General features: G+C 50.0%; 1 protein-coding gene across 6 annotated transcripts; it reads left to right on the top strand.

The window, feature by feature from the left end:
• Positions 1-12: 12 nt before the first annotated feature.
• On the top strand, positions 13-24,797 carry GGA2 (golgi associated, gamma adaptin ear containing, ARF binding protein 2). Of its 6 annotated transcripts, none has more exons than XM_075069105.1 (17): positions 16-81; positions 5,099-5,183; positions 6,147-6,222; positions 7,061-7,159; positions 9,162-9,285; positions 12,020-12,123; positions 12,507-12,648; positions 12,721-12,801; positions 13,371-13,508; positions 15,092-15,173; positions 16,321-16,437; positions 17,951-18,115; positions 18,365-18,420; positions 19,112-19,269; positions 20,572-20,741; positions 21,559-21,728; positions 22,654-23,593. In XM_075069105.1, the coding sequence occupies exons 8-17, from the start codon at positions 12,790-12,792 to the stop codon at positions 22,972-22,974; spliced, it is 1,389 nt and encodes a 462-aa protein (XP_074925206.1). In that variant the 5' UTR covers positions 16-81; positions 5,099-5,183; positions 6,147-6,222; positions 7,061-7,159; positions 9,162-9,285; positions 12,020-12,123; positions 12,507-12,648; positions 12,721-12,789; the 3' UTR covers positions 22,975-23,593. The 6 variants fall into 6 exon arrangements, with proteins under 6 accessions (XP_074925205.1, XP_032622116.1, XP_074925206.1 ...); XM_032766226.2 differs by lacking the exon at positions 12,507-12,648 and having other exon boundaries at positions 18-81; positions 22,654-22,806; positions 23,501-24,797; XM_032766227.2 differs by lacking the exon at positions 12,507-12,648 and having other exon boundaries at positions 20-81; positions 22,654-22,764; positions 23,501-24,797.

Genomic DNA, 24,797 nt, shown 5'->3' with positions numbered 1-24,797 from the left:
AACAGTTGGAGTGCATTTGAGGTGGGGAAGTGTCCAGGTCTTTCAAGAACTGTACATTGTCCCTGCTTGGTTTTACGTGTAGTAAGTTCTCTATAAACCATGGGATAGGTTGGGAATTGAGCGATCCGAGTGAGAATGCATATTGTGTTGTGTAAGAGACTATACAAAAATACTGCTTGAAGTCGTGATTTTAAATTTGATCTGCAAAATGTTTAAATTTGAGTATGATACTGGATGATGAGGCCAGAAGGCTCTGGGGATTCTTGTTAATCAGGTGTTTTCAGAAGTGTAGGCAGTAGCTTTCTCCCTGGACGTATTGGATTATCATGGATAGGTGCTTTCTAGGGAACATCAAGCTACTGTGTGCTTCCCCCTCAGTGTCCAAGTGTTGCATTTTAAACATATGCGAGTTTACTTGTGGGTAAATAATGATGGGCACCATTTTGTTCTGAAGTCAACACAAACGTAAGTGCGACAAATTGAATATAGTGACATGCAGTCTGGAACAAGGTTGGGTGTATCCCACAGATTTAACACTTGCTCCTTAGAGAACTGATGGCCACTCAAACATGTTCCAAAAATAAGCTCAGATCTGAGCTATATGTTCCGTATTAAGCCTTGGGAGAAGCACACTTTTAGTCATGTCAGGAAAGGGGGCTCATGAAGTCGAGACGGTTGGGAATGTTCCACGTTCAAAGTGTGGGGCTCTCTGCTGGGGAAGGTGGGCTGTGTGTGCTGTCGTTGACAGATGTTTTACTTGTGGTTTGCAAATCCTTAGATTGGGGGGTGTTGCAAATTGCCTTGTGCCTCCCTGCTGTAATCGCAGGATGGCAGAAGTGCAGACCTTAGCCCATGTGCGGCTGGAGCCTTTGGCCAGGGCCGGCTTTATGACCTGTGGGGCCTGATTAGAATAGGTGGCGGCGGGGCATCTGCTCCAGGTTTTCTGCTTCACCGAAGGACCCCCCGCCGCTGAAAGGCTGCCGAAGACCCCCGGAGCGGGGCCGCTTTAGGCACGGGCGCGGGGCTCTCTTCGGCAGGGTCCCCGATTCTGGGGAGTTGGCTTAAAGCCGGTCCTGCCTGTGGAGAGTGCAGCTCCCAGCAGATGCTGGCCAGGGTGGACCGAGATAAGCCCTGCAGTGGGGGCCTGTACTTAACAGACGGCACCTGAGTGCCAGAGATGAGGGGCGAGGGCGTCTCCCATTCTGCACAAGGCGCTCTCCGGAGCGAGGTGCTGCTCTTGCTCCCTGCAGGGCCGGGTCTCCTGCGGGACCCCCGCTCCCAGTCCCCGCCCTGGGAGCCCTGACAGCCCCTTGCCGGGCCGCCCCAGGAGGCGCCGGGCCGCACCCCGAGGGGGCTGCACCCCGCGCATCTCGGCCCGGGCGGGAGCGGAGCGCCTGCGGCTGCGGGTGAGCAAGGGGCCTGGACGGGGCTTCGGAGGGCCCCGGCCGCAGTGCCCGCTCCCCTGTCGCGCCGCGGTGCGTCAGTCGGCGGGGCCTGGGGCAGGTAGAGCTTCCTGGCAGGCGGGCCTAGGCCGCTGGAAGCGCGGCTCCGTGAGTAGCGGCCGGCGCCCCGGGAGTGGGGGGGCGACAGACAGACCGGGGCTCCGGGGAGTCCGGTGGGTGCGGACAACAGACGCGGGCCACACGTCCGAGAATCGTGGGACAGACGGACTGGTGCCTTAGGGACGTGGGGGGGTGGACAGATGGACGCTGCCCCGGGGAGTGGGGGGGTCAGACAGACGGACGCAGCCCTCGGAGTGGGGGGGGGTCAGAACAGACGACCAGGGGCTCGGATGGGGGTCGGCACAGAAACGGACCAGGGGCAGGGGGTGGGGGGGTCGAACAGACGGACCGTTCGCCCTCGGGAGTCGGTGGGTCCGGACAGACAGACCGGCACGACGCCGAGAATTCGGTGGGACAGACGGACTGTGGCTTAGGGACTGGGGGGGTGGACAGATGGAAAGCCTGCCCGGGAGTGGGGGTCGACACAACTGACGGCGCCCCGGGGAGTAGGGGGGGTCGGACAGATGGGCCAGGGGCCCTGGGGAGTGGGCGGGCTGGACAGACGGACCGGCTGCTCCGGGGAGTGGGGGGGTCGGACAGACGGACTGGGTGCATACAAAATTGGTCGTCCACCTGGTTTTCTGTTGTCCCCATGTCCCTTGCTGCGGGCCAGGAGCGGGAGGCCTGGGCAAAATGGGCTTGGCAAAGGGGGTTCATGGTCGCGAGTGGAGCTCCAAGTAGTCTCATCAAGGAGGGGCTGGGCAGAGCCTCCTCCTGAGGAGCAGGCCCTGACAGTCAGTCACTCCTTGGTAAACCCCTTTGGCTTCACTGGAGTTATGGTGGGATGAAGTTAGCCTAGTTCGCTCCCTCTTTGCTCATCTCCATAGCAGGAGGCAAATAGCCGCATTCTCTCTAGTGTGTCGTTCTGGGAGAGCAGGTACAGTCTCAGCGCTTGTCTACGTTACCGCTTACGTCGATGTATCTTACGTTGCACAGGGTGTGAAAAAAACATTCCCTCAGCAACACATGTTACAGTGATCTAAGTGCTGTTCACACCAGCGCTACATTGCCGGGAGACGCTGTCCGTTGCCAAGGTTCTGCCTCTCATGGAGGTGGAGTAATTACGCCGATGGGGAGAGTGCTCTCCTGTCAGCACAGAGCGTCTTCACTAGACGCTACGCTAATGGTAGTGTAGACTAGCCCTCAGCTAGGCGCCGAGTGCAGCGCTCCCTGAAAGGGTCACTGTTTCCAAACAGCAAGTAACTGCTCAGGCAGAGACCATCTGAGCAGGCTGCCCAGAGCAGAATGAGGAAGTAGCTCCTCCTCTTGTTTTTTTCCGTTCATGGTGACCAGGGAACAGCTCAGTAATGGGAAAAGGCTTCTCAGACTTTCCCTGAACTTTCTACCTGGGCGAGGAATTAAATACTAGGACCCAGGGGGAAATAGTAAGCTAATGATGTATCAATTTTGGGCTTTTGGATAGCTTAGAATGAGGTGCAAACTGCTGCACAGCCCAAGTCACAGCAGACAGTCAAACAGCAGCTACAGCTGAATATTTGATTTTAAAATTCCTTTAGTTGTCTGTGGGGCTAGTTTTCAAAGCTGTCCTAAGTTTTCCTGTAACACCTATCACAGACCTTGGAGGTGAAAGGCTGGCATTTTAAACTGCTGCTAGAGTGAGACCTATGGGTGTAAGTTTTGTTCAAGCAACTATTAATCAAAGTATAGTCACAGTGGTGTTACCCAGAGGCTGTGCTCTTCTGCATGTATTGCTTGTCTCACTTACCAAGTTTCAGGTTGTAAAATGCAGCCTTGTGCTAAGGCATTTAGCAAGGCCACTCTGCAAATACCAGGCTCCCTGGGACTGCTGCTGTAATGAAGGGGCAATGTGTGTTTGCTTGGTCATCTTAAGCCATTTTGTTTTCACACACATCCCCAGAAACCTGAGTCACCCATGAGCCCTGCAAAGTGTAGCAGTGAGCAGTCTGCACTGGAAAGATTGGGAGGAGATGTAACAAATGAAAAGGTCTCACACTTGGTTGTTTATATGTGGAGATATACCTATCTCATAGAGCTGGAAAGGACCCTGAAAGGTCATAGAGTCCAGCCCCCTGCCTTCACTAGCAGGACCAAGTACTGATTTTTGCCTCAGATCCCTAAGTAGCCCCCTCAAGGAGTGAACTCACAACCCTGGGTTTAGAAGCCCAATGCTCAAACCAAGTTTATGTAGGCTGAGCTGTATGCCTGGCTTGGCCCCAGAGGGTGGTCTGACCAGGGCTGGCTCCAGGCACCAGCGCAGCAAGCAGGTGCTTGGGGCGGCCAGTGGAGAGGGGCGGCCAGCTCTTCGGTGGCAATTCAGCGGTGGGTCCCTCTCGGAGGGAATGACCTGCCACAGAATTGCCGCTGAAGAAAGACGCGGTGGCGGTAGAGCTGCTGCCGAAGTGCCGCCAATCGCAGCTTTTTATTTATTTATTTATTTTATTTTTAAAATTATTTTTAGCGCTTGGGGTGGCCAAACCCTGAAGCCGGCCCTGGGTCTGATTGGAGTAGGGGCAACGGGCCTGCCTGGTGGAGGAATGCAAGAGGCTTTCAGCAGCCTGCTGTCCACTAGAATCAGGCTCATGGAATACCTGTGTTTTGCTGCAGGCAGAGGAGGCTGGGGCCTTAGCCCTAAACCTAACCCTGAGGTCACTGCTTCACGCCTGGATCCGGAGGAAATCAAAACAGTTTGCTGAGTGGAAATCAGGCTTTTCTGGTTTTCAGATTTTCACCAGAATTTATAGGGTTTTGCCCATTGATACTTGAGTGTTCTCTGAAATGTTTTAAGTCATCAGATGCGGTTTTCAAAAGTTGCTGCATTACAGGAAGAGAAGGGCCATTGAGCTGAGTGTACAATCTAGTGTTTCTGGGACAAATGCAGAGGATGGTATCGTGATTAGCCAGAGAATGTTCCTCAGCCTAGACATCTATCCTATCTTTGGTTCATATCTGTTGCACTGAATTTTGGAAATTTAATTAAAGCAAAACTTCATCTCCCAGAAATTGTGGGGCAGCTGGAATCCAGCTGTTGTCACATTCCCCTAAACAATGGGACCAGATTGATCACTGGTGTAAGCAGGTGTGACCCAGTTGACATCTGTGAGGTGGCATCCACTCACACCAGGGGGAATCAGGCAAAGAGAGAAAGGAGAACAGTCTGGATGAACTTGGAAGGTGCCTAGACTGCCCTATCGGCACGTAGCTGTACGTAATGTAACTGTCCATAGACGGGCCCTAGGTAGGGGGCAGAAGCCTGTCCAACACCTCTGGGAGTTTAATAGCCCCCACTACTTCCTGCCAGGGCTTTAACACCTGCCTTATAGTTAATGTGTTAGTCTCAGTGATACTGTACTCTTAACACTGGGAGTCCGGCCCTGTATTAATCAGCAGCTCTGCCTGTTTGATAACAGTCCTGGAGCAGCTGGTGCAATGCAGTGGGAGTGAGTATGGAGCCTGGAGGAATTGCAGTGGGGAAGAATGTATTTGGAACTGTGTCATCAATCAGTCACTTGTGTGCATTTCACACTGAGATGATCTTTTTGTCTCTTCCCTGTAAGATAAAGCCACGGACCCAAGCATCCCTGAAGAAAACTGGGAATGTATCCAGCGGTTCTGTGACCAAGTGAACGCAGACCCAGAAGGGTAAGCTGGACAGAAGGGCTCTTTGTGTTCTCCCTGCGCTGTGCATCTGACCTGAAAGGGGGAAGGATAATCTGTAAATTGCAGTTTTGTAAGACCTTAGGAGGAATGGCAGGGAGTGGCTAATTACTGTGACTCCTGGAGATGCCTGTGCAAGAAGTGGGTAGATAAAGAGTGGCCAGCTTATTGCGACATTGTGGTAACATGGCAGATCTTGAGGAAAGGACTTTTCATTTAGCATGAGACTGCACCTTCTCCACTTCACAGTCTCAAAGGTGGTCAGATCCCACTCGTTCAGAATCTCTGTGCTATGAGTGGGATGCTGATTTCTTCGGGGCTGTGTTGCAGAGAAGACCTGAGCATCTTTAGCTATTGATGTGGCTTTAGCTGCTGTTGTCTGGGAGATGAGGTCTCCATCAGGGCTTTCCCCACCCCTGCAGCTCATGGGATTGTCTCAGACATATGCAACAAAGCATATGTGCAGATTAAATTAAAGGGCTGATAAAGGTCCCTGAGGTAGCATTTCTGTTGAGCAGATGCACATAATTTCTGTCTATAGAACTTGCACTTGTTGCCTAATGAATATTCCTGCTGTGGGAGACTTTGAGACAAAGGGCCAGCCGTGATGAACAGCAAAGTGGAGGACTTCTGCTAAATGCTGAGTGACCCAGTTGATGTGATGCTTCTGCAAAGAGTACAAGGCCCTCTCCCTCCCCCCTTTTCCATTCTAGGGGACTGCTCTTAGAGCAGCTGTAATCAGCACTTGTGGGACAGTTCTCGCTTCCTTGCCTGCATTAATCTCTTTACTTCTTGTGTGTATGACCCCAGCATTGTGCCAGGGGAGGGTTGCTGTGATGTGGTGTATCTGTGAATGTGGTAACTGCCTTTCTCTTTGCAGGAAAAGTAGCAGTGTTTGCTTTTCTTGAAACTTCCTGTTTGATCTGACTTGCTGCTTCTTCTCCCTAGCCCATCCATTGCACCCAGGCTGCTAGCACATAAGATACAGTCGCCTCAGGAGATGGAAGCGCTTCATGCCTTAACAGTGAGTGATTTCATCAGCACACAGACATGGTCTGGGATAAGCTGGAAATGTACTTCTTGTGGTAGATTTTTGTATCTGCCTCTTTTAAAAAAAAATTAGTCTCTCTCCCTTTTAACCCTTCACTGCGTTCAGATTTGTAACTTTGTTCCTGTCACTCGTCATGGTCACCAGGATTTCTTGTGCATTCTCAGCCGTATGATTCCCATCATCCCAGTGATTCCATGTGCCTCAATAATCCCCTTCATATCAAATATAATTTCCCAAATTACTATCTGATCTGTCCCAGCTCCTCCCACCCGTTTTTCCTGATTTACAGCACCCCTAGCTGTTCCACTCCTGGGCACCTCTTGAGCGGAGATTTCTGGTTCTGCCAGAATGTCTTTTGCTTTTCTCGTGTGAACAAATGCCTGATAGGGACTAGACTGAGGCCCCGCCCTCTTTCCTACCGGTGGCCAAGCGCAGATAAGGAGGCTGGCTCCTGGAAGGTAGAAGCCATCACACGTCAGCTCCCTTTGTCACTCAGTCCCTGAAGCTTATGGCCTGAATGTTGTGTGTGGTGATTATGACAGGAAACGTCTTAGCCATTGTCAATGTCTGTATTTATACCTATGAAGCGCTGCCAGTTTGCTCTTGCTCATTCATTTTAAACGGGTGAAAATGAGTGATGGATTTAGGTAAAAATGACTCATGTTGCTTAATTGGCAGTTTCACCTAGGGGACTGTGCTGTATCTGTGTCTGTGCTGCTAACAGGTTCTTATATCTTTGTCTTGATGGAAGAGGTTTTAAAATTGCCTGGTAAGTTTGTTTTATGTCTCATGCTTTCCCCCCTCCTCCCAGGTGCTGGAGACATGTGTGAATAACTGTGGCGAAAGGTTTCACAACGAAGTGGCAAAATTCAGATTTCTGAATGAACTGATAAAAGTGCTGTCTCCGAAGGTATGTGCCCAGTCACCCTGGTCTAGCAGGCAAAGTGCACTTTTAATCTCAGATGAGAAAATGTGAACTTCATACCAATTCCACATAGGCACTGAGTGTGACTGTTCTGCTGTGCTTTCCTGGGACAATGAATGGCAGGGGACAGGCCATGAATTTCCCAGCAACCAGGATAATAACTGAAACGTCTCTTTTGAATTCAAAGGGGGAAGGGAGATAGGTACAGAGTTGGGGTGAAATCTAAAAGCATTGAACAACTTGGTGGGCGCCATGAGAAGTCCAGTGTGAGGAAGGTGCTTGGTGTGCCAGGGCCCAGGGCCCGTGGTAGTAACTGTTGGTAAATTCAGTAGATTTTATTCCTGGTTGTCTGGTTTATTTCTGGTTGTCTGTTCCCCAACCTTTTTACTGCTCTGAAGTCCACTGCAATGTATCAGTGACCCTAGAAGAGCCATTGTCATTCCCCAGCTTGCCCTTTGCCAGGCTGGACCCTTTGTCCCACACCGTAAGAGGGAGGCAATGGGAGAAGTGGGTCACGGGCCATGTTTTGGCCTTGTATCATAGGCTCTTCCCCTGCCTTCCGCTCTCTCTTCAAATTCCAGCCTTTGGAACTGTTCTAAGGCTTTTGTCTTCAGTGCCTATATACAGCACAAGCCCATGAGAGCCCCACGGGTCCCTCTCCCTGGGAACATCCCGAAAGCCCAGATAGGGAGCTGTGAACTCCCAGTAGGCACCTGGAGACTCTGCCCTGACTTGCTTCAAGTGAGAGATTGCAGGGACCTAATTTGAGTTCTGCAGCGTGCTATCTCTGCTGCTCATCTCACTTTCTGGGGTTTGCGCTACACTCTGCTCCCTTCAGCTTCCTGGGTATCGTCTCCACATCTCCTGGGAAAAGTAACTGCTAGGAATAGGAATTTTAGCTTGAAATGCTAAAGTTCAATGTGCAGGGAGAATAAGCTCTCCAGTGCATTGACACCTCCTGTAATAGTGGGAAACTGAGAGCAATTTACATCGCTCACTGTGCATGATCATCACCTCAGTTCTCTCCGTTCTTTGGATCAACTAGTGAAACTGGGACCTTTTTCTCAGTCTGGTAATTTATTTAATAATTAGAGGGACAATGTCAGGTTAAATATCATGGGCTTGGTTTGCTCTGCATTACCCCAACTCTGTGGCAGAGGACAACCTCCATTGGTTAAATCTAATGAAGCTGTTTTCATTGTAGTTAAAAACCAAATAGGTTAAAGCAAATGCTTCTGTTGAATTTGGATTTAGGAAAATCTGGTTTTAGTGGTGCTGCACCAGTTCAGAGCTGTGGTAAAGTCATGAAGAATCAAGCCTTATATTTTAATCACCAGGTATCTGTCTCTGGGTTCATAGTAATGTCTGATATTATTAAAACTAAAAGAATTTTAAAACTCACATTTACCTTTCACCATTCATCCTGGTTGATTTTCCGTTTTTTTCAACAAGGTGTTTGGATACTATGGTGATCGGGGCCGACAAGTGTCTAGAAAGATATAACTTGGGCACTGAAACCATACTGTGCAGTTTCACTTTTGTTTATGGTCACTTTTCAGTTTTTTCGCTCTGGCTTTGGCCCAGACCAGTTCTGCTCTGGCTAGGTTATAATGCTGAAGGGGGATGTTTAAATCCAAGCAGGAAACTATTTTCAGTGTAATTAAAAACGAATGAAAAAGAATACTTTATATCGATCCTGGATTTGATAAAACCTGACCAAAGCAGCACTGAATGTGCCATCATTTTTGTAGTGATAGATTATTTATATAAAATTCTACACATTTAATAATATAGCACTTACACATATAGTACTGTAATTGTATGTGGAATTGTGTCTTCTGTAAGTTGTACAGTTGACAGCACTCTGAATAATGCATTGAGAACCCATTTTCACCCCAGTCTTTCAGCATGAACGTTCTGGGCCGTATCCCTGACTCCTGTCTGACAGTAACTTGCTGGTTGTAATCACTTACTTTTTTGTTTTCAGTATCTTGGAACCTGGTCTACAGAAAAGGTCAAATCGAGAGTTGTAGAAATAATGTTCAGTTGGACGGTTTGGTTTCCTCAGGAAGTTAAAATCCGGGACGCTTATCAGATGCTGAAGAAACAAGGTTTAGTTTGGTTATTTCAGTTTCCTTTTGTCACATCAGTCATGTGGATTCAAACCGTGAATAGCTGAGTAATTGTTTTAAAGCTCATCCCATGTGATTTGACTTTTCCATACATGATTATTTGTACAAGATGAAGGTTTAAGGGACAGATTTATAAAGAGATTTAGACGTTTAAAGATGCCAATAAACAACTAGTGGGATCAATAAAAGCACATCAGGAAGTTAAATCCTGTTAGGTGCCTACCTGCAAGCTTAGAATAATAATGATAAACCCCTAACTCTTACCTAACAACTTTTCATCAATCGATCTTAAAGCACCTCAAAGTCTTTTAATGTGTTTATCTTCACAGCACTCCTGGGAGGCAATGCAGGGCTGTTATGCCCATTGTACAGATCGGAAACTGAGGCGTGGAGAGGTTAAATGACTTGCCCAGGGGCACACAGGAAGTCTGTGGCACAGCAGGAATCTAAGTGAAGTTCTTGTCTCCCAAATATTAGGCTAGTGCCATATCCATGCCCATCCTTCCTCCATAGCTGAATACCATCCTAAATAAATATCTTCCTAAATACCATTGTGTCTAGACAGGTCTGTAAATCTGGCCCTGTCTCCTGCTACAAGAAACTTCTGCTTTAGTTGTAAATATTTGGCTACTGGTTGGTCCTGTGCTCTGGCAACAAACATCTTTTGTACGCTTGACAGGCACATTAAAATGCTGTCCTGTTGTGAAGCCGTTTGTGTGATTGTGTCATGTGCTAGATACCCTGGCTCTCTTTCAGTGAACTACAACACAGTCAGAGGAAAGCTTGTATATTAATGAGATGAGGAGGGTGTGGAAATGCCCAAGGATTGGGGTGGCTGGAATCGGAGAACCCACAACTGTTAGCTATTTGGTAGGGCTAGAGAGAAGTAGGTTAGTATAAAACGTGCTGCAAGACTAGGCAGGGGTAAAGAAAGTGCTGCCTTATTAGATGGGTAGGAAGCATAGCGCAGACAAGGTGTCTGTCCACAGAGCTGCAATGGGAAGAAGAGAGGAACTGAATAAGAATAACCCAGATTTGCCAGTGGCAACCAAAGCCTATTTCAGATGGAAATGTGAGCAGCTGGAAGCTTGGGATTGTCTGTCCCAGTGCAGGGCTGGCACTGATGGATATAGTAGCTGATATAGTAGCTGCCCAGACGGGCTGTTTATACCAAGCTTGCATGGACTCTTTGTCAAATCCTGACTTGTAAGAGTATTTATTCAGAGGCCAGGGCTAGCGTTTGATGGGGAGGGTTTAGATTTGTTGGGAAGCCTGCACTAGGCAGGACCTAGAGGTGTCAGATTGGTGGCCTGCAGAGGTCAGGTGGACAGTAGATCAGTCAGTTGGCTGGACAGCACAGATCTTCACAAAACCAATCAGCAGCCTTGCGTGTGACTGGCTGCAATGTCTCCTGCACGCAGCAGGTAAGATGAGGCCCTGAAACATAAGCCCTTGTATCAGAGGCCTGGTATGAGGCCTAAGACTTGAACTAAAGTAATAGTCAGGACTTTGCTAACATAAAGCAAAGTTAAGCTGTGAGCCAGAGGCAGGCCCTGCTCACAGAAACTGGCAGGGAGAGGGCTGATGTTACAAATATACACATACCTAAAAGGTACTAAACACTAGTAACATAAACGTGCCAGAATGGTTCCAGAACATTCTGGTATTAGCACATTCCACATAGATAACAAGGAGCAGGCTGACCCATCCTAAAGAGAGGGGCAGGAGGGTAATATGATGGATAGAGTTGTTTTGTTCAAACCAACATGTATGAAGTGAGAGGCGGCACCCTGACACGTAGAGGGGTTGTACCTCTGTATGTCAGGAGTGATATGTAACTCATTTGTACCTTTGTATAAAAATGTACCCCAGAAGAGTTGTCTTTGTCTGGCCTAGGGGGCAGTGGAGAATCCTGCCACTGACTGAGCCGGGTCCATTGTCAGAGGCACATATTCGTAGTATGTTCTGTAGAGTAGAGTCTAGAGAGAACTATTACTGGGCTTCGTTTGACAATAAACCTGGCCAGGTGCCTTCATACATTATTGGAGTCTGTGGTCACAGGGGGTTCTCTTGGGGTCTGCTGTGCCACTGATCTGCAGAGTTGGGGCAGCACACAGAGGGAACTCATATGCGTCTGACTGTTATCAACATTAAACAGAGCAGAGCACCACACTGGTGATGTCTGATGACATCAGCCTGTCACGCATGTGTCTAGGAGGGAGTGAAGGAGAATTTCACAGAAACTGAGGCTACCTCTGCTGTGTGTTCATGGCAGTGAGCTGCCTGTGTTTTATGGCTCTGGGAGATGACCCTGCAGGGCTAAGCAGGCTCAGAAAGGATTTCTGACCTGCCTAACTCTGAACTAATGGAGACCAGAGCCCTTTCTGGGAGATGGAGCCACAGATTCCCCTCTAGGAAAACCACCAAGCTTTTATTTCTCATTCCCCCGTCTTCGTATCCTGAAAACCTCCCCGACCCTTTCGCTTGGTCTCAGACAGCTGGGTGAGTCGTGTGCTTCTTCTCTTAGCATGTACCTGCTTTTGGGGTACATGCTAAGCCCACTGGTTGCTGCTTCCCCTCATTCCTTAAAATCGTGTTGGGGCACTGAGTTGCCAGATGTGGTAGAGGTCAGCAGGGTCCGGTAACCGGCTGAACACTGTGCAAAGCTGCATGGGTGCTGGTAGAATCTCTCTCTCCCTCTCTTTCATTTCAGGAATCATAAAACAAGACCCCAAACTCCTAGAAGACAAAATTTTACCACCTCCTTCTCCGAGACCAAAGAATTCTATTTTTGATGTTGATGAAGAGAAATCCAAGGTAACTCTCAGATTTTCAAATCTGTGTCCTCCTCTGGCTACGTTGTATTGTCAGGAAAGTGCGTGTGGTCGTATTTTGGGCCTTTACAATTCCAGGGAGAAGATCTCCTAAGAATAATGCTAATACTTAGCCTTTGTGCAGCATGAAATGTGCTATCTAATAAATAACCCTATCACCCCCTAGTCAGACAGGTGAGTATCATTATCTCTGTTTGGAGACGAGGAAAAAGGCACCGAGAATTATGTGACTTGCCCTATGCCCCAGAGAGGGTCTGTGTCAGAACCAGTATTCATTTTTCTAAACATCTGGCTTGTATTTGTCACCTGTTTTCCATATGCACTGTTGACCATAGTTTCCTTCTGTCCTCTTGCTGACGTGTGCAGGCAGCAATACAAGCTCAGTGAGGCTGGCAGCCTGTGAGGCAGCAGTGTGACCCTGACCAGATTGTGAGACTTGAGTCCACATGTCTGTAGGCCTATATCCCAGCTATGGCAGTAGGGCCCTGGACACATCTGCATTTATTTGGTGAGTGGCTGCATTTTGGTGCCTGGGGCTGTTGCTCACGCTGTCTATCTTCTAATGGTCTCCACTCAACAGCTCTTAGCAAGACTTCTAAAGAGCAACCACCCTGAGGACCTGCAGGCAGCCAACAGGCTGATCAAGAGCATGATTAAAGAGGTAGGCACCCTGAGAAGCTCACAGCTCCCTGTGTCAAAGAAGCTGCTGCTGACAGGTGTGGGGAGAGGCGGGGGGGGGAGGGGTGGCAGTTTCACAGTCTGGTTTTACAGTGACCCTCTGAAGCACTGTGTGCGTAATGTCTGCCTCTGCTCACAATGAGGCAGAGCTTGGCTCGACTTGCCATTGGCAGCTCAGGGGTTTGTCTGGTCAGAAAACAACTTGTTTAGCTTTAACAGAGAGGAGAGTTTGAAGACTGTGTAGCACAAACTGGGGCAGCTGGGATGAAATTCGCCCCATGCAGAGGACCAGAACAAGGCCCATGAGTTCTGGGGAGTCTGGCTCAACCCTTGGCACGTCAGGGAGGCGCAAGCTTTGTGCTGCACTCTGACGGGGTGAATTTCACCCACAGCATCTAGCATGGTTCTCTGTTTTATGGAATACAAGTAGAAATTACTGGCCAGGCAATGGGATATTGAGGAAGTCCAAGCTATCAGCGTAATGTGTTAGGAAGTCATTGGCTAAATCAGGGATTTCATCCCCTTTGCCCTGTGTTTTATTTTGTCTCAAAGGAACAAGAAAAATCTGCCAAAGTGTCCAAAAGACTGAATGCAATTGCTGAGGTTCACAGCAGTGTTAAACTTCTGGGTGAAATGCTGACCAGCTACAAGAGGCAGGAGTTATCTAAATCTGACCTACAGATTCTGCAGGTGAATGATTCCTCCTGCCTGGAGGCTCATTGATTTGGTATCACTGGTGGTGTCTAGCAGTGACGGGATGTGAGAACTGGGGGCAGAGCTGCCTGTTAATCTGTACTTGTGAGTGTTGTGACTGGCAGGAGGTAGATCCCCCTCCCTCCGGGTGGGGTAAATCCCAGGGAATTCCCTCCAGGCCAGGTGTGGTTAGCCAGATACTACAAGACCTGACTGGATATGCTGAAAGCTGGAGATGGCTGTGAGCTCCCCAGCTCTTGCTGTTGTCTCTGCAGTCTTCCTCTCTTGGCCCATTGGCCACATCGATTTCACTTCTGAGTGTAAATAGTTCTAAGTTAAAGAAACATCTGAGCCAGCTCATGGCCCCCAAGTATCCACCAACACTACAAACATATTCCAAAAGCAAAACCCTTCAGGGGATTGAATTTACGGTAAGTGGAAAGATCTCTTCCCTTGGCTGAGAGCAACCCAATGAGACATTGTGTTGGGGTGGTGGGTGGTGGGGCACTTTCAGACTGCAGTGAGGGCTGTCCTCAGAGTGGAAATGCTGGGCATGGTGCTGCTGTTGGGAGGAGAGTTACAAATTGCACATTTGCTTCCTTTGGTGAGTGCCAGTTTTAGTGGCCATGATGCTTTTACTATACATTGAATTCAAAGATAAATCCACAAACTCCTGGATTCCATCTCTTTTAAGTTGGACAACGTTGCGTAGTGCAATCTGTCCTGCAAGACCCATCTGTGTGTGTAAAAGGGGTGAGGCTAGTTGGGAGGTCGGATGGGAAATTTACCATGTCAGTCTCTGCACCTGGGACTTACTGCTAAGGCTGCAAGTCTTTCATGGAAATCATGGATTTCATGACTTTCCGGGACCTCCAGGACTTCTCCAGTGGCTGGTGCAGCTTATCCCAGGACCGCCCGAGCAGCTGGGGTGGTCCCGGAGCCAGCCGCATCGGTCACTGCTTGGGCAGCCCCAGGCAGCTGGTCCTGGGGCTGCAGCAGTGAAGCTCCCTTTTCCTCCCAGCAGCAGCAGCAGGGCCCCAGTGCACTCCTCACCCGGAGCAGCAGCAGCAGGGCCCCAGCACATTTTCCCCCCACAGCAGCAGGGGGGGTGGCAGGATCCCAGGCCACCAGCAGCAGTGGTGACCACTGGAGCATTCCCCTTCCCCTCGCCCAGAGCTGCAGTATCCACTGGAGCACCCCCACTCCCCCAGCACCTAAGATTTGGCTAGGGGTGTTTTTAGTAAAAGTCACAGACAGGTCACAGGCCAAGAATTTTTGGTTATTGCCCATGACCTGTCCGTGACTTTTACTAAAAATACCCGTGACTAAATCATAGCCTTACTTATTGCACATTTGAATGGGGGCAGTCAGTAGCTGAACTATCTTCTCTGGCGTCGACAAAGCCACCGTCTGAAACTGAGCAGAAAGCTTGGTTGCATTTTACTAGGGCTGCCTGTATAGCTAACTTCCTTTCCTCTGTGGTTTTTGTAGTGTGCCTCTGCAGCCCCAGAGACTGGGTCGGGGTTCTGAGGACCTGAGATCTGACAAACAAATAGCCTGACTCTTGTTCTCTTCTCCAGAGCCTGTTTGAACGCTGTGAGAAGCTCAGAGCACTGCTCTTCCGCCTTGCCAGCGAGACTACTGATGATGATGAGGCTTTGGGTATGTAACAAAATATACTGTTGCTGTTCTTTCCTCACCTCCTTTGCTCCCCATCCTACTGTCTGAACTCTGGTTATTAGTGCAAGCAGAGTCTGTGTGGCTCTCCTGACGTTACTGACCTGGCCTACCCCTTCCTAACCAGCAGCATCCCTGCTGTTGCACTGCAGAGCCCCCCAGCTTTGGCAATGCACCTCCTTCCTCACCTGCCGCACCAGCCCCTGCTGGTCAGCCCCCTGAGCATGGGAGCAAACACACCAAAGGCTGCGATTTTGGTGAAGTATAAACTATTCCCTCCCCCCCCCCGCCCAGCAAATAGATCAAGATCCCCAAACTCCCTGTGCTTTTGAGGACAGGATCTAACCAAGAGCCATCTCCATCTTGGGGGTTCCATTTAATGTCTCTCACCTTCGTTTTGGGTCGTGGTGATAGCGCCCGCTGGAGTCAGGAGGAGAGTAGGTCCTTGGCTCCGTCCATCAGGACTCTACCTTCCCACCTAAGGATATCCTGACTCCCTGCCCCCATGTCTCAGACGCAGGCAGTGTGTCCCACGCACCCAGCACTTCAGTCAGGCTCAGATCTAAGCAAATCAAATAGTAACAAAGAAAGTGGCAGTTTAAGGGAACATGTCCCCTGTTGCTCATTCCCAGCTTCTGGCAAACAGAGGCCAGGGACACCATCCCTGCCCAGCCTGATTAATAGCCATTGATGGACCTATCCTCCATGAATTTATCTAGTTCTTTTTTGAACCCTGTTATGGTCTTGGCCTTCACAACATCCTCTGGCAAGGAGTTCCACACGTTGACTGTGCATTGTGTGAAAAAATACTTCCTTTTGTTTGTTTTAACCAGTGGCAAAGCTGAGAATCCCAGCTCCAGGCTGCAGCCTCTAGGCAGGGCTCACAGGGCATGTGTGTCACATCACAGCATCTCAGCTAGATACACATAGGTCAGTCTGAGAGAGAAGCTGGTATTAAATGGACTTATCCTCAACCCCTACAACAAAAGGCGAGTGGCCAGCTGGGCTTTGCCCAGTGTATGGCAAGTTCCCAGACGCAGACTCTGGCTCTGTCATGACCAATGCAGAATGTGGCACTCCATTACCCTCCCGTTAGAATATTAATAATTCGTTTCTCTTCCTATTTCCACAGCAGAGATTCTCCAGGCTAATGACAAACTCACCCAGGCGCTCGGCTTGTACAGGCAGGTTGTAGTGGGCCATGACCAGGGCAGGAGGAGTTCGGTGACCAGCTCCACTGATGCCTCAGGTAGAAAGGATCCCACAGGGTCCCCCACAGCTGCAAAGGAACCTGCTTCCTGGCTGGTTTATGGTGTCTGAATGGGGCTCGGTAGGAAGGAGGGTTGGGGCTTGGAGACCAAATGTGGGGAAGGCCCTGAAATGCACAGAACAGCACCTGGGGTTCCCACTGCCAAGCCTTTTAGTGAGTCTGCTGGGGGACAGGGAGGTTACTGGAGTGTGGCTATATTAGGCCTCCCCTTTGCCTCAGGTTAAGCAGGTGTGTGGGTAGGTAGCTACTCTAGCTCTTTGTGTATTTACTAAGGATACCTGCAAAGGGGAAAAAAAATCCTTCTGCATCTTTCTGCTGTATCCAAGTGGCTTAAAACGTTGTGTGTGTTACAGTAGAAATTCCAGGTTGGCAGACTCCGTGATGGCTGGAGACATAGTCAGATGGTGACATCACCATTGCCTAGAGAGTGAAGGCTGAGTCCTTGAGAGGGGAAAGGATCGCTAGTTAGACTCGGACAGAGTTTGGTTTGCTAATATCTCTTTAACATCAAAGACTAACCCAGGAGAAAGGAAGTGTTTGTTAAAGAGCTATCCTTCTGTTAAGGTGAGAGTACGCAAATAACCTGCTCAGAGTCCTCCAGCAAAACCAGGGAGAACTCGACTTGATGTTCCTGAGATTTCTAAGGTATAAAACAATCAGGAAACCCTTTTAGGTTTCCTTCTATGCCAGAAAGAAGCAGAAAAGGGCCCAATCCCAATTCTTACAAAATCTTTTGCAAGACACCCTTAAACAGCTGGGCCCGGCCTGTGAAAAGACAGCTGACTGTAGAGTAGCACCATGTGGCCCCCCATTCTCGCAGTCTTGTTACAGTGCTGCACAGGCCACTTATTTCAGTTCTCGACAATGAGACAGACTGCACATAGGGGGAGCGGTGTTAACACAGCTGGTTAACTGCACTCAAGAATGTCAGTGGCTCATGCCTGGCTCTTGAGAAGAGTTTGAAATAAGCTTTGCTCCGTCTTCCCTGGCCAGTCCGGTCCCTTGTGAAAGCATGCTAACCTGAGCCATGCTTTTAACCATGTTCAAATCCTGCTTTCAGATACAGTTCAAAGCCCAGTATTGATGGAGCCTAAGAGCTGAAAGAGGCCTTGAGCTCCTAAGAAAATGCTGGTCCAGTTGAGATTTTCTAGGATTTTTCCAGCCATAGGATTTTCAACAAAAATGTTTAGGAAAGCGCTCCCCTCTCATTGTGGATCAGCTAGCAAGGATTCTCAAACAGAGGGTCGTGACCCCTCAGGGGGTCACAGGTTGGTTACGGGGATCGTGAGCTGTTAGCGCCATGTGACTGACAGCCCTGAGCCCCCATTAAATTAAATTTACCTCCGTTTTTAATTGATATGGGGGGAATCACACTCAGAGGCCTTCTATGTGAAAGGGGTCACCAGTACAAAAAGTCAGACCATCACTGAGCTAGTGCCTGGGTCAGAATGGCTGGGTGGCAGCTCTTTAACGCTTTCTCTCACTCCCAAAGCACCTCAGTCCCCGCGGGGCAGTACGAAGAGCTACACACTGATCGACTTCTCCGAGCTGGGTTCCATGTTCGAGTCTCTCACGCAGCAGGGCGTGAACACAACAGCCGCCGCTCAGCACAGGAGCACCTCTGCCTGCCTGCTCGACGAGGAGCTAATGTCATTAGGTCCGTCCTTGGGGCACAGGGATGGGGTTGTCCTTGATCCTTAGGAATGACGGTGTATATTGCAGATTCACTAGCTTTCTTTTTAATGTTTGTCATGACCCTGCCAGAGCCCTCTGAGCCAGGGCAAATGCTGGGAGTTTTCAGGGAGTCCAAGCACAGTCCTGCTCTGCGATTAGACCTCATAGGTGCCTGGCAAATGGGAGTGCCCTGCCTGCTCTGATTGGTCTGTGCTTTGGTTACCTACTGTAGGTCTCAATGATTCCCCTGTTGGACAGAGACTGTCACCTGATTTCAGCTCAGTACAGGTGAGTGGTCCTCTGGCCTGGTAGCATAGTCCTCCATGTACAATCTAGAGTTTTCTGCTGACCTAGCCTGCCCCAACATGCATTAGTTGCAGGTTTCATTTCTCCCCCCCCCACGCGCATTTTGGGGCATAGAGTTACAAACAATAATGGCTGTCCCCCATTCCTCCAGTGAGAGGCTGGAAATAATGTGCTGATCAATATTTATGGAAGTCCAGCCACCGGGAGGGTTGATTTGGTATGAGCACCACTTAATCCTACTGGACAGAATCAGATCGACATGTGCTCTGATCTTCCTACAAGGGTTGGAGAGATTAGAAGATGCTCTGAGCCCCAATACTGTAGACAGCTAAGGGAGATTCTCCTTCAGCTTAGGTATAAAGGCCCCTGTTTCTATAGCAAAAGGCTGTGCAATGTGCTCCCTATGCCGTGTAACACAGGAGGTCAAGGGACACTCCTGGGGTTTGTAGGTATCTGTGGATGAAGAGCCACCAGGACGGCAGGCTAGGGAGGCATGTATCCCCCAGCCCTAGTCTGAGAGTGGCAGTGTTGTTGGGGTGGGACTTGCCACTATATTGTCTATAATTGTCCTGCTTCAACTTGTGTTTAAAAATGGGTTGTTTCAGCAGGACGTGTGTGGCTTCTGCTGGTGTTCTGTAGCTGCTTGGTGAATCAGAACCTCTTTATTTGGCAGAGTGCTGGGCTCAATGGATATAATCAAACCGGAAATGCTGATACCCATCAAACCGTGGTGCTGGGGGATAGCTGGCAGGGCGGCTCACCAGAGAGGAGTGTGCCTCAGGATTTGGCAGGGCAGCTGTCTCCGCCTCCTGTGACCAGGCCATTTCCAATGTAAGCAAACTGTACAGCACTGGTTTGGAAAAGGGCAGTCCTCTGTCCTGGCACTGAAGTACAGGAAACCCCTTATCATCTGTTAAACTGCAACCTGCCAGTAGAGGGCAAGCTGTTTGGCAGCTTACTGTAACTTATCATTGGATACAACTGTCATTTCTAGCTTTGTTGAATTGCAAGCTCGGGTCTTCAGGTATAGCCAGCGCCACGTTTTCAAGGCGTTCTAACTTGATGGACAATCCCAAGGGTTAGTAGCAAGCAATTAAAAAGACAGGGACTTTTCAGCTTGGAAAAGAGACGCCTAAGGGGAGATATGATAGAGGTCTGTAAACTCATGATTGATGTGGAAAAAGTTAATAAGGAAGTGTCATTTACATAACACAAAAACCAGGGGTCAGCAAATGAAATGAATAGGCATCAGGTTTAGAACAAACAAAAGAAGTACTTCTTCCCACAACTCACAGTCAACCTGTGGAACTCCTTGCCAGGGGATGTTGTGAAGGCCAGAAGTATAACTCAGTTCAAAAAAGAACGAGATAAGTTCATAGAAGACAGGTCCCTCAGTGGCTAGTAGCCAAGATGGTCGGGGATGGTCTGTTCATTTCCTTTGAAGCATTAGGCACTGGCTGCTGTTGGAAGATAGGATACTGGGCTAGATGGACCAGTGGTCTGTCGGTCACACACGCGCGCGCGCACACACAATTTAAAATTGGGTCTTTTTCTAACACTGTAACTCAAATAACACTTGGAGCAGCTTTCTTCAAATTTTGCCAACATGTTCTCCAAGGCTGTTGGAGAAAATGTCACAACTGTCGGGCTAAATTAATTTTTCATCGAGTTTAAGGCCCAAAGGGCCCATTGTAATGATGTAGCCTGACCCCTGGCCAGGGGATTTCACACAGTGATTCCTGCCTCAACTCCTTACTTTGTGGCTGAGCGGGAGCGTGTTTTAATGTTGCTCCAGCGTTACAGAAGACTGAAAGCAGGGTTTGTGGTGGAGTCTGGCTGCAGCAGTCAGGGAGAGCCACTGCCAGCACCCTGTAACGAAATCTACTCCCTGCAACAGAGACAAAAGTTCAGCCTAATGAACACTGAAGCAGTAGCATCTTCAGTGTAACATAGTGCTGCCTGCCTACCTGCCTCCAAACTTGACAACTCCAGTAAGTCTTCGGACAGTAGGTTCTTTTTACCCTAAAGGTGGTGGATGATTCTGAGGGCAGGGCAGATGCTGGAGAGGACAGGATGAGATTCCATAATGATCTCTTCAGTTAATGTCAATTATCTGAATGTTTTTCCTTCCAGGAACTTACCACCAGTGCAGTTGTCCACTGCAAGCCTTCCGAGCAGCTTAGCTGCAGACGCTTTGTTCTCTGACCCAGCCTATGAGCTGAAACCTGCTGCTCCTTCGCAGCCAGCCTCCAGTGATGCTGCTTTTGCAAACCTTTTTGTCCCACTCATTTCAATTACACCAAGTAAGTGTACTGGTCTCTGTGTCCCAGCTCTGCTCACCTCAGCTTCTTTATGGCATTAAAGGCTGGGATTGCTCAAGGGATAAGGAAGGGCAGCTGGACAGATTTTAGGATGACTCTGCCTAGTACTTATCATGTGTGAGCCTGGCCCTGGAGATGTACTTAGCCCTCCCTATCCATGGCCAGGTTACTTCCTGTTCTCACGATACAGATACGTGAACTGTACAGTGGGCTTTGAAACCTACAGGTAGCATCATCCCCCGCCTAGCTCTGAGCAGCTCTCTGCCGGGCCTGGGCACCGGCTATGCCAGAGTTTGCCTTAACTGGTGCATTGGCAGGTTCTCTCTCTTCCCTGAGGAGAGCTCTGCTCTTTTCCCTGTGATACTGAGCCCAGCAAAGCAAGGTACAGCTGAAGCTTATCAATGTCATGTTAAAGGCCCTGTCTGTTGCTGCTACTTGAGCTATGAAGGTAGACTCAGAGGCTTCATTACCTCCTTATCTGCCTTCCCTCTTTTACGTGGAGGACTCCAGCAGACTTTGGAGGGCCTGGACAGTGAAGTCCCAGCTGGATGGTAAAATTGGAGCTGCTGCTCTCCCTGCCCTGACGTTAGGCTATCTCAGGTTCCCTGTGCTCTGTCACAAAGGAGCAGCAGGACAGGTGCACACAGACATCTTTGGGCTTTGCACTGACCTGTGATGTTACTGAGGAAGATGATGGTTTGTGAGAACGTTTCCTTTTCTTTGTTCCTCATTCTGGCTCTCTCCTGTTCTCTCTCAGAAGGAAGGGGCAGCTCCCGACTCTCGGTTTTGTCTTTGACAGGCAGTATCCCTCCAGTTACAGTGTATGATAAAGATGGTTTCAAGGTCATGATCCATTTCTCCAGAGACCTAGCCCCCGGGCGACCAGATGTACTGGTGATGGTGCTCTCCATGCTCAGCACATCCACTCAGCCAATTAAGGACATCGTGTTCCAGGCCGCGGTCCCAAAGGTGAGAACGTGGGAGTGGGACCTGTGAAAATTATCCTGAGTAAAAGCATTGTCGTTTCTGGCTTAGGGGTGTCCTCGAACACTTGAAATAACAAAGTAACCAAGTTGCTAGTTTCTGGTAATGTATTCACTAGCTGCTTAATATGCAGCCCTGCCCCCTGCTTTGCAGGAGACCTGGCCTGAGGGCTGGCCTGGGTGCATTACTTAGCACTGAGGATAATAACCTTGTGAGGAAGCCACACATCCTGTCTTTGTACCTATGCTCAATTAAAAGCCTTTAATTAAAATCCTACTGAAGGGGCATGCATTGGCTTAAAGCCTCTGCAGGCCCCCCTCGCTGTACTGGGCCTTGGGGAAAGCCCAGGCATGTTATACACCTGTGTGAACAGAGCCGTGTACAGAATTCAGAGGTTTGACACACTGGGTCTGTGCTCAGTTTCACCAGGTTTATGCGTGTGCCAAACCCCTGGAGTCTCTACTGTTGTCCCCTGGCTCTCTCTGCATCCTGCTGCCTCCCAGTATCACTGGGATGTCCCAGCCCTTGGACTCCTGTAGCTTTTTGCTCCCACGTACAGCCAGGCCCTTGCACTGACCATGCCCTCCAGAGACCACGTGCACCGCCTCTGTCCTGAGCTTGTGTGCCAGTATCAGGCACCTAGGCACAGAACCAGGACACCCCTGCCCCCCGGGTTTTAAGGCGATACTAGAAGCTTTCCTTCTTCAGGACACTGAGGGTAGTTTGCATTGTATGGATCCATTGCATGCTCCTCTCAGCACTTACTCTTCGCTCATGATGCATAAGTCTTGTAGTTGATGACAAGACATATGGGTGGCATACCCAGCATTGGCTCTGGGGCTCTGAGTGCTCCCAGCTCATCTCTAGTGGAGATTAGAACATGTGTCTTGTGTTCTCTCTCTCCTGGCAGGTCATGAGAGTAAAGTTGCAGCCGGCGTCTGGTTCTGAGCTTCCTGCCTTCAGCCCTTTGCTCCCTCCAGCTGTGATATCCCAGGTTCTGCTGCTCGCCAACCCACACAGAGTACGTGGCAGTGACTCTGCCAAGCGCTCCCCTTGGATGTGTGTACGTGGAGCTGGTGCTAGGAGGGGCAGGGCTATCTGGGTTCTGCCAGCAAGGCAGCAGCACTGGGGAGCTCTCCTGGCAGTGCAGAGCTCTGAATCCTGTGAGAAATTGGTGATATCTGAAGCTGCAATGACAGTGGAGCTTTTTGTAGGGCAGTGGGGGGGATGAGCCAGGTGAGAATGGAGAGACTCCAGCTGATGAGCTTGGTGATCTCAAGGTGGGGCGGGGGAGAAGCCGGCTGTTGTGGGCTGCAGCTTGAACCTCTTCACTGCCTTACCCCGCTGCAGCCTGTATGCAGTGGTGGCACCTGGTGGGCTCCCTGGTGCTGACATGGCATGGGAACGCTGGTGGCTCTTCCTGCTGGAACATGAGGTAACCCCAGATGTGTTCTTCATGCTGGCAAGGCCCTGGAGAGTGACTCTGTGGTTAATGGTTATGGGGTAGGCTGTGGGTTCCTCAGCCATCTCTGCAGCCAGAGAGGGAATGTGGCCAGGCACAGCTGTCCGGGAACTCCCTTGGGTGGCCTGTGGCACAGTTCCCTCCTCCCCGTAGCATTACAACTGCTGTGTCCATTGCTTCAGCGTGTTTCCCTCCCCTTGCACGACCCATCAGTTCCTTGGCACTAGCTGAGGTGGGGTGGAGAGAAGCAGACCACGTAACCTGCCCATGTAACGTTCCTCTCTCCCCTGTCCAGGACCCCATCCGATTACGGTACAAGCTAATGTTCATGCAGGGCGGGCGGCCCTTCAGCGAAGTGGGGGAGGTGACTGGCTTTCCGGAGGCCGAACTGTGGCCTGGGAGCTGAACTGCTGCTTTGATGGAACGTGGACATTGCTGCATTGTCTTAGCACAGCCCTGTGGGGTGCCGCCTGGGAGGGGCAGCGAGAGCCCCTCCACCGTGTGTGTGTGGCTGGGGGAGGCGCCCAGCACCCAGAAAGCCGGGGTGGGCTCCATGCTGGCTGCTCTCCCCTGGGGCCCAGTCTCCCACTCCTGCTCCGGTTTTCCTTGCGGGTACCTGGTAGGAGAGAGTGCAAGCCAGATGCTCCTGCTCTTTGCCTTACTGCAGCATTCATCCCTCCAGTGGCTGGATGCTCCTTGCCTACCAGCATTTCTGCTTTCTCCTGCTTGTTGAGCCATTTTGCCCTCTGGCCTCTTTTAAAGCAATTCTCCGATTCGGGCCCTGTTTGCTCCCAGCTCTTGATGCTGGTGTCCGCAGTGTCTGGGGATCAGTGCTCTGACCTCGCAGTGATGGGTGTGGTGTGAGCACCTGGGTATAGAACAGAACGACTGTGGCTTGAAACAGGGCTGAATCCATAAGCCAGACCTGTTGGGTATTGCCACAGCCTCAGCACCGCAAGGGCCTGGGTCCTTGCCCCTTACCCTGGGATCCTCGGTGCCTTCTCAGCCTCACCATGATTCCTGAGGCAGCCTCCACGCTGGGGAGCATCCTGCAGGGGGCTCTTGCAGGCAGGGCCCCCTGCAGCATGGGGGTTTGTGTCTATGCAAAGCTTGTTTCCTTCCTGGTCACTCAAAACTTAAGGGGAAAAATGTGTAAAGAATTTCACTGCTGCACAAGTGGAAACATGGCTCAAGTACTAAGGCATCTGAGCTGCTCCATGGGGAGAGCTTGTCTGGAGAAATCACTTTGTACGTCTGTGTCTAGACAAACCTCTGCTTAGGCCTGCTCTCCCCTTGTTCCCTCTGTGCTGGGAAGCAGAGGAGAAAGGACCCCCTGTGCTGTTATTAGTGGAACGTGTCCAGCCAATCCAGCGTTGTGCGTCAGGTTTTATATGATGCTGAACTTGCACATTTTTAATCAAAGTATTTTTGACTCCTGATTGTCATTGTTGCTGCTGGTGACTGAAATGCCATAGCATTAGTTATCCCCGGCACAGTGGAGTTTGGCCACACAGTGGCGCTGTTAGAGCTTTTTATACTGTACAGAGCACTGGATTCCCAGGTACAGTCATAATAAACAGCATTTGCTTTGA

This window comes from Chelonoidis abingdonii, chromosome 9 (assembly GCF_003597395.2).
Source record: "Chelonoidis abingdonii isolate Lonesome George chromosome 9, CheloAbing_2.0, whole genome shotgun sequence".
NCBI classification, from domain to species: Eukaryota; Metazoa; Chordata; order Testudines; family Testudinidae; genus Chelonoidis; species Chelonoidis abingdonii.
This window is presented reverse-complemented; position numbering and strand designations above follow the sequence as displayed.

What these genes read in the sequence shown, in the direction of transcription:
- GGA2 (XM_032766225.2), top strand. Translation starts at nt 6,199, where the DNA reads ATGGAAGCGCTTCATGCCTTAACA. An exon ending in CAGCTCCACTGATGCCTCAG is followed by an intron (nt 16,438 to 17,950) that starts GTAGAAAGGATC and finishes TCACTCCCAAAG; the next exon opens with CACCTCAGTCCCCGCGGGGC. An exon ending in GTGACCAGGCCATTTCCAAT is followed by an intron (nt 19,270 to 20,571) that starts GTAAGCAAACTG and finishes TTTTCCTTCCAG; the next exon opens with GAACTTACCACCAGTGCAGT.